Genomic DNA, 13979 nt, shown 5'->3' with positions numbered 1-13979 from the left:
ATGCATTTGCTAAGCCTCAGTCTAGATGAAATGGCAGGGTTGAAGGAGAGTGAGTAATGGTTGGCATCATTTTACATAAATAGTAACAAGAATTTCTCAGTGAGAAGAATTTGAAGTCATTTGTGCAGAAAAGATGAAGACTGGAGAAACCATAGAAAGCCCCTGGCCATGGAGCCATTTTCATCATCAGGAGTCTCCTGATGCAGGGGAATGGGTCCCACGGTGGAGACAAGGAAGCTTTATGGGATTTCACTGCTGCTGATCTAACATGTAACATGCTGAGCTAACATTATTGGTCTGCCCAGGTTGCAGTCAGCCTGGATTTAGTTGAAGATATTTTATATGTTCCTGATCTATCTGTTCCAGGTCTCCTAAACAGCAAGGGCCCCTTCTCTTCACTGTAGTCTTCTGAAGCTGTAGGGGCAGAACAAGTTTCCTTCTTATTCCCAACAGATTTCAGAGTCTCACACTAAATCTGTCATGTACTGTGGGACATGTGTCCCTAGCTGGAAGTTAGGAGATTTGGAGTCATGGTGGATTTTTTGGTATGGTTCTACACCACTTGTCTGTTTCCCTTCACTACACGGGTCCAGAATTCCTCCATCTATAAGATAAAGTTACAGGACTAGGAAAGTTACTTTTTCTTTTTCCCCTAAAAGTTAAAAATAAATTTTGACCTTTCATTCTAAAATAATTTCAGACTGTACCCAAACACTGGAAAATAGTGCAAAGGGTTTTTCGCTTAGTCTTTCCGTTTTCCCTAATTGTTGACGTCTTACACAGTCACAGTACAGGTACCCAAACCAGGTAATGAATACACTGACACAATACTACTAACTAGTATGTAAACTTTATTCAGATTTCATTATTGTCCTACTAATCTCCTTTTTCTGGTCTAGGATCCTATCCAGAGTCACAAGCTACATTTGGTTGTCTTGTCTCCTTAGTCTTCTTTAACTTAGACCATTTCCTCAGTCTGTTTTTCATGGAGTTCAGTGACTGCTAAACAGGGCCACACATCAGCTTCAATCTCGGAGCTTTCCAGGATGCTTGTATCTCAATCCTAAACCCAGGGATGCTGATTGAAGAATTCTAGAGTAAGGCCTGGCTACAGGTAGTGGAAAAGGAAGTGCCCCATGAGATTTGGATGTACACTCTCAGTTAAAAGTCGTATTTGTTCCAACATCTCAAGAGCTGACCTTTTGAGATTTTGTCCATGTGACATCTCTCTTTCATCTTCCTTCATGTCCCTGTTCCTCCTCCATTCCCATTTCTCGTTTATGGGAAGAATTCTGACTCTTCAAAATTCCTGGATGATTTTTCAAGAAGTTTCTAGATACTTGGTGGGGTATAGATACTGTTAAGACCTATCTACGGATCTCTTATTGTGGAAGGAAGGTCAAGTACAATACATATGATGTCGTGTGTCTGGAGGCTGGGACACCCCCGTAATCAGGCGATGACTTAGGAATGTGGACTCATTGCCTGTATCTTGAAGACATGCTTTGAGTAAGGGAATGTGTAGAAACACCGCTGCTACCAAAATCAGCAAAACTCAGTGGCTATTTTAAGACTGATATCATTAGCTGTCCAACAGTTAGCGCCATGCAGGACCTGTGGCCCACCAGTACTGTACTGTATTAACCTTATGTCAATAATTGGAAAGGGACAAAGTTGTGCAGGGTAAAACACATGTAGTCTAGTAGGATAAACCAGTAGGTAAGTAATTAAACTAACGAAGAGCAGAATGCTTTGCTTTAATAGAGCTAAATCAGGACAGAGAGGTATGTTGTCTTCAAAGTGAGGATGGCTTACTTTATCCAAATACAGCAGTGATTGGATAAGTTAACTGAGATAGTTCAAGCGTTTTTATTGTGAAAACTTACCCCCTTAAGCTTCCCGCCATCTTTGGGGGGAAGGGAGGCTTCTGCCCTCAATGACTGCCGTGGGGCGATGTCCTATCTCCCGAGGAAGGGGGTGTTTTTTGGAATTGTCTTTCAGCACACTATTTGTTTTTCACCTTCCTTTTTCAGTGGTAAATGAAGATTTGTTGTTGTTGTTTCCCTGGACTGTTGCCTCATTCTCTGTCCACAACATGAATTTTTAATTTTCATTTCAGTTTGGAACAGAGAGAATTTCACTTTTTGATGTTGGGGCTGAAGATACCTCAGTAGCTGGTAGAAGATTGATGCTCAGGCTTACTTAGGTCGTTGCTTTATTCATTTTGAGTGCCCATCTTTGGAAGCCGAAATTTATGGGGTGGTTTGTTGTTTGGGTAGCAATTAGCACGTTTTATAAGACAGATGACAATTGGTGGATTAAAAATGTTAGTTCTGGTTCTAATCCATTTGCAGAGCCAGACCGTCCTCCTAATTTCGTATTACTTAAACATCATTCAGTGCTTTTGACCAAGAAATTGAATTTATTTTCAACAAATGGAAACTGCAGTAAAATAGAGGAGTGCAGTATGCTTAGATGTATCCCAGCTTCACACAAATAATTTATTTGTGAGGAAGCACTGGGACTGTTGGATTTAGTGAAGACCCAGGGATTCTGTATTAGTGAATTGTAGAGTGAAACTGTCCATTTGAAAATCAGAAAGACTTCATCCGCTTTAGGATAAATAATTCTTCTTGCTTTTAATTTGAGAATCACAATGAACATTTCAAGCTAAAGTTATTTAGAAAGATGACGGAGACATTACATTTGGGCTTGGGTAAATATAGTGGCACATTAAAATTAAACACTGGGTTTGAGTCGATTCTGCGATTCATTTCACAGTGTCTTCCTTTGATTTTTAAAAAATGCATGTCTGTGATTCACATTTATTGTATAACAGTTGAACCAAAAGGAGAAGGATTAAAAAGGAAGGAAAAAAAAAACCCCACAACTCTTCCCATAAGCTCTAGACAACCATTGTTAACATACAGGTTTCTACAAAAATAGGACCATGTGATGAGCACTATTCAGTAGCCCACTATTTTCCTCATATGATATGTCAGAAAGTTCTTCAGGTTCTTCTTCCAGATACTCCGTGACTCACTCCCTCACTAGATTTAAGTCTTTGTTCAAATACCACATTGGTGAGGCATTTCCCATCCTTTCTCTTAAAAATTATGGCTTTCCATCCCCACCCTAGAACTCCCTTGATTTCTTTGCTCTCTGTTTCCTAGTGCTAATCACCATTTGTGACTATGTTTTGTTTAATTTATTTTTTATTTTTATTTTTATTTTTTTAGGATTTTATTTATTTGACACAGAGAGGGGGAGATCACAAGTAGGGAGAGAGGCAGGCAGAGGGGGAAGGGGGAGCAGGGTCTGCTGAGCAGAAAGCCTGATGCAGGGCTCAATCGTAGGACCCTGAGATCATGACCTGAGCCGAAGGCAGAGGCTTAACCCACTGAGCCACCCAGGCGCTCCTGTTGAGTTTATTTTTAAAGATTCCTCTCCTTCTGATAGAATATAAGTTCCATGAGTACATCACTTTTTTATTTTATTTCTTGTTCTTAATGTTTGATTTCCCCTCTTATGTCTAGAATAATGCCTGACACATAAAAGGCACTCAGTCCATGAGTAAATAGATGTCAGATCTGGATGAAAATCATTATTTTGATGGCTACACAGTTTCCCAGTGTGTGATTGACTGCAGTTGATTTTTTTTACCAATACTTTACTGATGAATGTTCTGATTAATTCCATTATATTTCATTGTGATGAAGATTCTTTAATGTGCTTCTCTATGTACTCTTCAGTTACTTCTTTTGTAGGACAATTCATTAAAAGTGGTGTTGCTGCATTAAAGTGTATAAATATTTTACGGCTCTTGATACTTGTCAGATTTTCTTGAGAAAAGTCTTATCTTAATCCTCCTCTATTTATATGTGAGTAGGGTAGAAAAATGCAGATTTTTTTTGGTCATCAATATTGTGTTTCATCATATTTTTAAAAATTTTACTTATTTATTTGACACAGAGAGAGAGACAGAGATTACAAATAGGCAGAAAGAAAGGCAGAGAGAGAGGGAGGGAACCAGGTTCCCTGCTAAGCGGGGAGCCCAATATGGGGCTTGATCCCAGGACCCTGAGATCATAACCTGAGCTGAAGGCAGAGGCTTAACCCACGGAGCCACCCAGGTGCCCCTTCATTATTATTTTTAATCTTAGTCCTACCATGTAAATGACATTGATTAGAAAATTAAGTGCTATTACAATCAACAATCTGTTTTTTAGTTAAGCGGCAGAAAATAAAAATGGAAGGAAAATAGAAAGGTTAATTTTCTAATGTATAATTATGTATAATAAAAGCCTGAACTCCAAAAGTGTCTGGTGTCAGAGCCGAGGAATTGGAATCACTTGCTTAAGGTCACATATCTCCTCACTTACAGATGAAGATGCATTATTTAAGGGGGCTGGTGGTGTTGCTGTTTGCATGACGAGGACAGGGAACTGGGAATGCCCAGGCTTGGTCTGATAATTATCACTTCTCCCAGAGAGTTTTCAAAGGGGCTACCCACTCAAAGAACGGGAGTAAAATGGGAATATAGGAGCCACTTTATTAATAGCTCCGTGAGGACTTAATCTCTCTCTAGGACAGAGGTCTGAGGTCACACTGAGATGGTGCATAGGCTTTGGCTCTAGGAATAAGCAGTCTTTTTATTCTCTATACTACAGATAACTGGTTGACAAAGTCAGGGTATTTCCTTTCATATTTTTAGTTACTACCAGTGGGTAGTAAATCCTTTGAGAAGCCTGAGAGGTGATGCATTCAATGGGACTTATCCTCAATGGTTTCTTAACCTCTGCCATAGCCCAGTGTATCCTGGTAGTATTTAAAACCTTGTTCAGCTCAATCTTTGCAGATGACACATTTCTAGGTACTGAGAATTTCTCTTTGGTTTTGTGTATACATGTTATTTTAAAAATAGCTATAGTTTTCCTTCCCTTTCCCTATGTTCATCTGTTTTGTTTCTTAAATTCCTCATATGATAAAATAAGATGAAATCAGAGAGGGAGACAAACCATAAGAGACTCTTAGCTATGGGAAAGGAGCTGAGGGCTGCTGGAGAGGATGTGGGTGGGGGGATGGGGTGGCTGGGTAATGGACATTCAGGAGGCCACTTGATGTAATGAGCCCTGGGTGTTCTGTGCAACTGATGAATCTCTAAATTCTGTCTATGAAAACAATAATGCACTGTATGTTAATTAAATTGAGTTTAAATAAATTTTTTTTTAAATAACCATGTAATTTCATTCATATGAGGACTTTAAGGAATAAAATAAATGAACAAAGGTAAAAAAGAGACAGACCAAGAAGCAGACGCTTAAATGTAGAGAACAAACTGAGGGTTACCAGAAGGGAGGTGGTGGTGGGGAGTGGGTGAAACAGGTGATGGGGATTAAGAGTTCTGATTAATGTGTGAATTGCCGGATCCCTGTAATGCACACCTGAAGCTAATATAATATTGTCCATTAACTGTACTGGAATTAAAAAAAAAAGTAAATGGGTGAAATAGTGGCAGTTGAAAATTTTGTATCACGAAGAGTAAGTTTCTTTTCCACTCTTGTTCCTAGTGATAAAATTCAACTTCTTCATAGAGGCAACTTGCTGTTAACAATTTCTTAGGAATCCATTTACAAGATAATCCATGACAACACAGGCATATATATTTTCATGCAGATGATACCATTATACATGCTGTCCTAAACCATGAACACCTCATTGTCTTAAGCAAACTCTACACCCAACGTGGAACTCAAACTTGCGACCCTGAGATCCGGAGTCGCCTCTCTATAGACCAAGCCAGCCAGGCGCCCTGCGAATGCGTCATTTTAAAAAATATTTCGCTCGGTGTGTTTTCTGGTGTAATTTCCTGGGTGGCAAGTGTGTTTACTATAAAGTGAAGATGGCGTTGAGGGTGGAATTGTAATGGGTCTTTAGTTGCTTTGTTCTGTAATAAGTTGCCTCTCATCTCTGAAGAGGACGCTCTGTCATCTATGGAGACGGCCACTCCTGTCGCCTTTGCTTTGTCTTCCTCTCAGTCTCTTCAATCTTTTCAGAGAGCTTTGCCTTCTCCGAGTTGGTCTCTTGAGGAGGCAGCTTCAGACTCAGTTGTCCCCTTGTGCCTGTGTGGAAAGCAGCAAGAATGGCCCCCGGCGTATGTAGCCGTGGTACAAGTCACATTCAGATTTGCGTCCTGATGTTTTGGTTGGGAGTTGAGGTCGTTTTCTGAGTTCTGGGTCACAGTCACTGTAGTGATGGTTACTCCATGAATAACCAGCAGTTTGTAAATAAATACATCTAATAGAAATTGCAGTGTGTGTAGCATGTGGGAAGTACGGCTTCGTGAAACCCTCGTTTCAGATATGCTTGTACTTAGATAGGGCCTAGTGGTCGTATTGCATCATGATATAAAAGGGTATTTCTTTACTCCGGGTGGTGGTCAAAAAGGTTCAGAGTCTCTGTTTAAACTGCTTTGATCTGGAGGGTGACACGGAAGTAGATATGGTCATCCTCATTTCATAGGTGAGGGAGGCCGAGCCTGAGATGGTAGTATGGCCTTTTCTGGAGTAAAAGGTAGAGCTGGGGTTTGCATTTCAAGTTCTAGGCTTGGGATCTTGTGTGATTTTCTTCTGAACATATTTCTGTCCTCTATTAGTGACTATAAACAGAAATAGATAGCTTTTTCCTGGAAGCTTATGATTTGGTCACTGTAATTGCTTATGATTTGGTCACTGTAATGACATTTTGTGTGTGTGTGTGTGTACGTGTACATGTATGTGTGTTCCAACCCAATCTGTTATATACTCATAATTTAAATACTTAACTTGAGAAGCCTGTAAGTGATTTTCTTTATTTATACCTTAATGTTTATTTCCTTAAACAACCAGAAAGTAGCCACATAAGAAAGCTGGAAAACCAACAGGAGTCAACTGGAAGGCCCCTAAAGAAAGCCATGCTCCTCCCTGTGGCGCACATGGGCCTACGGCCTCAGCCCCTGGCGAGGATGTTAGACATGCAGAGTCTCAGGCCTTATCCCATATCTGCTGAGTCTGAGTCTGTGTTTTTTCTAGATACCCTTGGCCATTTGTACATTGACATTTGAACACTATGTAAGGCATCAGGCCATTTTTTTTTAAACATCAATTGAACAATGAAATGGCTTTCTGTGTATGTCAGTTATTCAGCTAATCTATTTACTGAGAGTGTACCGTGGCCCAAATCTTATCCTAGGATGTGGAGCTAGAAAGAAACTGTAAGTGGGCTCTCCTTGCCGTTCTAAGTAGGAGAGAATGACCACAAATACCTAAGTGCAACCAGGTATTAGAGGTGCTGTGATAGACCCCTATGTGGGGCACACAGGGGGCTGCTGTGTGAATCCCCATGTATGCGTGCAGGTGTATACGGATGCTGGAAGAAGAAAAAGAATGATGCTTTTTCCGTTGTTGTTTTTTAACTATAGTAAATTAATTCAGACTTCACTGATGATCTGAGTTTAATTATTCCCTTGTGTTTTTTCACTACCATCACATACAATTAGTAATTTACCACCTTCTTTGCTAGTAAATTCTTGCTCTTTCCCCCCCTTTCATGTTGGCCTTGATTTGATGAAGGGAGAAGTGAGCTCTGCATTCAGGTTGATAGATGCCTTTCATAGGTGCCCAAGCCATGTCGCTAGGGCACCTACTGTGGCTGATAACCCAGTTCCTAGCAGGTAGCTGTATAAGCTTCTTCGTGCTCCTGCCTTCTAACCCCTAGACTAGGAAGGGTGGCCGAAGAAAGGATGCATACCTGGGTTCTTGGCAGATTTGCCTTGCTTGCTTCTCAGGTTAATGCTATGCATTGCATAGCATTATTTTGTGGCAGTGGCAGTGAGTTGGCATAAAGTGGTCTTTGAGAGTCAGAGACATACACTTTTGCACGACTCACCCTTTAGCTGCCTCATGGTGCTACCTCTGGCCCAAAGTAAAAATCTGTTGAATATTAGCTGAATTCTTTGGGATGATACAGAGCAAATTAAGTGAGATACTTCCTAGCTTCTCTGCCATGCAGAGTGACAATCCATTTCCAGCTCCATATTTCACTAGCTGTGTAACTTGAGTTAACTCTTTGCCTGGCAAGTGAGGGATACATGTATTTTGTATGTGGATAAGCTTTGGATGGCTAGGAAAAGGGTAAGGAGGACACCAGGTCTGTAGGCATATGGTTGGGACTACCCTCTTTCTTTTGTGGGTTTTTTTTTTTTTTTTTTTTAAGATTTTATTTATCCATTTGACAGAGGGAGAGCACAAACAGGGATAGCAGCAGGCAGAGGGAACAGCAGGCTCCCCACTGAGCCGGGAGCCCAATGTGGGGCTCAATCTCAGGAGCCTGGGATCACAACCTGAGCCAAAGGCACCAGCTTAACTGACTGAGCTACCCCAGCACCCTACCCTTCTTCTTCTGAAACTAAATATTTCCATCTTAGATTTTAGGTATCCCTGCACTGTTCAGTAGCCTCATGGTGTGTTCTGTTTTGGCTTGCTTGCTTGATTTATTCCATGCCCCTGTAATTCACAGGGTCTGATAATTCCATTTGGATTACCCCTTGCAAGCAGAGAGGAGGATAGGCCATGCACTAAGGTGAAGGTCTATAGCTTAGCATTGCTATTTGCAAGGTCCTGCAGCTGATTCCTTGTGGATGTGTTTCTGGAGGGTCACCACCTGAGCTTCTAAGCCAGATGCTCCCTCATTGTTGGAAAAAGTCTGCAAGAATGGAAATGATCCCTCCCCCACCAACACCGACACAGAGACACAAAGACACACAAAGATACACACAGACACACACACACACACTTTGTTGTTTTGTTCTTTCCATTTTACCATCTTCTTTAAACATGTAAATTTGCTTTCTCTCTTCTGCAGTCTTATTTTTCCTGCAACTTAGAAGCATTTTCCTTTGCTTAATTGCCTGTTAAAATGGTGAACCATAAATCAGAGTTCTTGAAATAGTTCTTAGTCTGATTTAAGATAATTATTAAGAGCTTTTCATTCCAACTATCTCAGCTGGTTGTTTCCCTCCAAAGGACCCATTTTCTATCCTTTATCATGTGTGTGTCTGTTTCTTAGGCATTTGCCTGCTCCTCCACACTGTTTTAAAATGTGAGCTCCACTCCAAGGAATGAAGGAAGAGGCCTATGATGGTCGAGCTTGAAAAACTGAAAATTATGTGATAATTATTATGAACGTATCACTATTTTTAAATCTTAATCTAATCTTCACCTAGAATTAGCAGTCTAGATTTTTGTTGTTTTCAAGTTATTTCTTTTAAGAATACATTCCGTCTTCCTTTTCTGTTCCTTTTCACCTTCCCAGGATTGTCGACAACCTATGCCTCACTATATATTCAATTTTTGAGGTAGAAATAGAGTCGGGAAGGATATGCAGTTGACCCTTGACTGACACAGGAATGAAGGGCTCTGACCCCCTTCGTTTGACAATCCACATGTCTTCCAACTCTCCATGAACACTGACTGCTAAAAGCTACTGTTAATCCTTTGGATTCTTGGCCAATAAACGAACACTTGGTTGCATGTATTTTGTATGTTATATATATCATATACTGTACTCTATGATGAAGTAAGCGAGGGAAGAAAACATGTTAAGGAAAACATAAGGAAGAGAAAACACATTTACAGGACTGTGCTGTACAAAATCTGTGTGTCAGTTGACCTGTGGAATGCCAGCCTATTTTTTCCAAGGATTGACTGTAGGTAGAAGGGGCTACAGACGCAAGCAGTTGTAGTTTTTATTCTAAGACTAATTTGCTGAGAACTTGGACTGTTCATGTGGCTTTCATGGGCCTCTGTTTCTACCTTTATGATATGATCTCCAAGATTCCATTCAGTTCTGATCCGGTTTAATGTTCCAACAGTTCTCTGTGATATAATAAATGGTGCTAAAGTATAAGATGGCACTCAGAAGTTTAAATTAGTTATGAAGAAGGCATAGATAGAAGAAGGTCCGGATAGAACATTTGAACCAGAAAATTAGGCCGCGCACTAGAATTTGGTAGCATCAGTCTCCATCAGCATAGACCTTCTTTGCTGATCACTGAAGATCTCATTGTGAGCATTCTTCTCATAGGTTCTGACTTTTCAAGGCAGAAAAGAACTTGGTGACAATTCTTGTTATTTACAGGTATTAAATCTATCTATCTATCTATCTATCTATCTATAGTTATTACATATATGTATATATATACATATATATAATTATTATTACTTTTTAGTGCAGTGTTTGGCCAAAGGAAGGCCAAGTTAGTTTCTCAATTCAGACTGCACATTAGTCTCATCTGGGTTTTAAGGGAGGAGTGGGACCTGACATCTCCTCTCTACCCCCTTTTCCCCATCCCCAAGATACTGATTGGATTGATGTGAGCTGGTATTTGGGCAAGGGCATTTTTAGATAAGCTTTCTTGGTGATTCTAGTAAGTAGCCAGTGTTCAGAACTACTGGGTAGTGTTACTGAAGGTTTATGAGACTTATAACCCCAATAGGCACATGGACAAAGCATGTCTCCAGATGTGCACATCTAGAAAGTTAAGAGAAACAGAAATGTTTCTATATGACACAAGTCTTTTAACCTTTCTAATCCTGTGGGGTCTAAAATAGGAACAATGTAATAATTGGTTTAAATGGAGTGGCTCTCAAAGTGTGGTCTCAGGACGACTACCATCAGGATCCCCTGGGCATTTATTAGAAATGCACACTCTCAGATGCCACTCTAGACCTACAGAATCAGGAGCTCGGTGGGTGGGACATAGCCATCTGTGTTTAACCAGACCTTTCTGAGGTCCTGATGACCTCCAGAATTTGAGAACCATCAGCACGGAGGGATGGAGGACTAAGAGGTAGCCTTTGAAAATCTTAGCAGTGACTGGTGCATAGTGAGAGTCCAAAAAGCACAGTATTCTAAACATAGTGTGTTTGACTGCTTGGGAGTCTGAATATAATGGGGAGCTAGATTGGACAGCTACTCTTCCAATGCTAAGTCTGTTATTTGTAGGGCAAATAGAGCCCAAGTGAACCATCCCCAAGGTATATCAGAATATTGAATCCACTCTCATTCCAGTGCCATTTAGAGTCTTTTTTTATTAAGGCTTAAATTGTGATATTTTGGTACTGTCCAAAAGCAACTCATTGGGTGAAGGAACTCGCGGCCTTACCAGTAAGTGTTGAGCATCTGAAATGCAAAGACAGGCGACTCATATATGAATATTATCTATTATTATTATTAAATATTATTTTTTGAAGGAAAGTCAAATCAAGAATTTTTTTTTTAATGGACATTTCCTTTTCCTAATAGGATTTCTTGCAAAGTATTTTTAAAAATTCCATGTCATGAAGCCACAGAGCTCTTGGGTTTATATATATACCTCAGATCTTAGAGGTTAGGCGTTCTCTTATGACAACATAATGTCGGTATGCTGTTCTGGTTGGCCAGTGGTGTTGAGGTTTCTTGATATGCTGACCCCTCATAACATCCTGCCTGGATTGTCTGTAGATTTCAATGATGTTACTTATTTTAATTTCTCCTGATCCACCCTACATGGACTTTTAGATTAGTCTTTAGTAAATCGTATTGCAAGCAGGTTTTTTCTTCTCAGAAGTCCTTGTTGGATCCCTACCGCATGCATGATACAATTCAAACTACTTACTAGACATGCAACACACTTGAAAGTTGTTTTTATTGTTGTTGTTGTTGTTGTTTTGGTTTGGTTTGGTTTTTTTGGTCACCGCACTTATTTTTATTACCTACTAGTATTATTTTACATTCCCATATTTATGCTCTCTTAATAACTTGCTCCTTATTCTCTAGGCCCTGGATGTTTTAATCTATGCCTTTGTTCCCCTGTCTTTCTGCTAAGCAGACTTGTTGTCCATATCATGATGTTCAGGGGCCATTGTAATGCTCCAGTATAAGCCTTCTTTGGTCCGTCCACCTTAACATGAACTTTCCTTTATCTTAGCTTCCAGAAGAGTTTGTTTCTCCATCTCAATATATTTTATCTTGTATTATCTTCATTTGTGTACATATTTTTTTCCTCCTCTGTTTGACTGTGAAAGTCTTACACCCCTCAGCCACTGCCCCCACAACCCCAAGCACCTTCTCTGTTCTGGCTAAACATTCCTGCCCCCTCTCGACTAGCTTTTATGTCACTTCTAAGTATCAGATCTGGTCCTCGTTCTTCTCAAAAGTAAGGCTACTGATGAAACTGCAAAGAGCTATCATGGGGGATAACTGCTCGAAGAGACAAAAAGGTCTATGTCCGTGCGGTCAACTTGAACAAATGTGTGATTTTCAAGAGTCCTGTGTGATTGCCTGTATATTCACTTCCTGTGTGCATGTCCTTTCTGTAGGTGACTTTCTTCCACCCCCGCCTCCACCTCTAGATGATCCTGGTGCTCTTCCGTCCAGCCCCGGAAACTTCCCTCCTCCACCACCCCTTGACGAAGGTGCTTTCAGGGCACAGGTAAGATGTATGGTTGAAGTCATATCAATGAGCCGTGCTTGGAAGTTGGTGAATTCAGTGATTATTTCCATGGTGGATGAACATTTATTCAGAGCCTGAAGAGAGCTTTGCAACTCAAGAAAGCTCAGGTCCTTTAATGCTACCTCCCTGGCTGAAGCTTCTCAGAACTCAGCTGGCTTGCATTCGAAAGCCCCAGAAATCCTTTTACCTACTAATTTTGTTCTGAAACTCAAAGCCATTTTTTAGAAATGCCACTTGAGAATTCCACATTTTCTTGTTATCCTGGGGACCCAGTCATGCTTTTTTATTGCCTCGTTTCTCTATCCACAAACATTGCATTCTGCGTGAGTAAGAGTGATCTTCAAAGGCTCTGGTTGGTCACTGTGGTCACTTAATTGGTCAGCGGCATCATTCTAGCAAAAGCACCAGCAAACCTTCTTGGGGTATTCTTTACTGAGTGAGGTCAAGGATGCACATTAGAGTATGTATTGATTATGTACAAGTGGTGTGCTCTAGAGCTGCTGATTGCAAGTAGCTTGGGGCTGGAATCAGAAGCACTGGTAGGAATAGTCAGTTTGTGATTGCATAGAGTCACTGGTGACCATATGCCACCACTTGGCATCCAAATGCTGTTCGTATCAGGAAGGAAAACTAAGTAACAAAGTTATAGAATTATTGTTGTGTTTTACAGGTGAGAATGTTACTATAGATACATAGAAAAAAAAACAGCCCTTGTCTTTCAGAGAAACATCAAAGATATTTGGGGAGAGGAAATTAATGGTATCAGGTATGGTCTTCAAAATAATAAGAGTAGGGAGCTGATGAGTGAGAAAATAGGTGAAAGAAAGATTAGTTATGAGTTGATAATTGTTGAGCACATGCAGGTTGATTCTATTATTTGGTCTACCTTTATTTAGCAAATAGAAATAACACAATCATTTTTTCTTATTTTTAGTCATTTTTTTTTTTTTAACAATTAAAAAAAAGCCTCCTACATTTGTCTTTTATATACTTATGCTCTTATTTTGTCCTGGGCTATTCTTTGCATATTATTGAATTTACATAATTAAAAACTTCGTTTTGTCTATTTGGTCTCTTAGAATATTATGGAAACTGCTTTCTTGCATTTTAAATCTTGAGTTCTAAAAAGCTTGTTTGACCTTGTGACAGAAGACTTGTGTTTGATTGCTAGTTGAACAACGTAATCTAGTTATGTGGGTTTTGTTTTGTTTTGTTTTGTTTTGTTTTTAAAATTTATTAACTTATTTTAGAGAGGGCGCAAGAGAGAGAGAGAGCACACAGGGAGCGAGGGCAGAGGGAGAGGGAAAGAGAGAATCTCAAGCAGATTCTGTGCTGAGCTCGGAGCCCCACATGGGGCTTGATCTCATGACTCTTGAGATCAGGATCTAGCAGAAACCAAATGTCTGTATATTTAAATGACTGCGCCACCCTGGTGCCCCTCTAGTTA

General features: G+C 40.1%; 1 protein-coding gene across 9 annotated transcripts in view; it reads left to right on the top strand.

Annotated features, from left to right (window-relative positions):
- The window catches only part of LPP (LIM domain containing preferred translocation partner in lipoma), a 644971-nt gene that overhangs the window by 270836 nt on the left and 360156 nt on the right, over positions 1 to 13979 (top strand). For all 9 annotated transcript variants that reach the window (XM_032359809.1, XM_032359818.1, XM_032359824.1 and 6 more), the window contains one exon: positions 12399 to 12511. In XM_032359809.1, coding sequence (XP_032215700.1) covers positions 12399 to 12511 — 113 coding nt within the window. The remainder of the gene's footprint in view (positions 1 to 12398; positions 12512 to 13979) is intronic.

This window comes from Mustela erminea, chromosome 1 (assembly GCF_009829155.1).
Source record: "Mustela erminea isolate mMusErm1 chromosome 1, mMusErm1.Pri, whole genome shotgun sequence".
In the NCBI taxonomy this organism is placed as follows: Eukaryota; Metazoa; Chordata; class Mammalia; order Carnivora; family Mustelidae; genus Mustela; species Mustela erminea.
The sequence above is the reverse complement of the archived record's forward strand: the minus strand, read 5'-3'. Positions and strand labels throughout refer to the sequence as shown.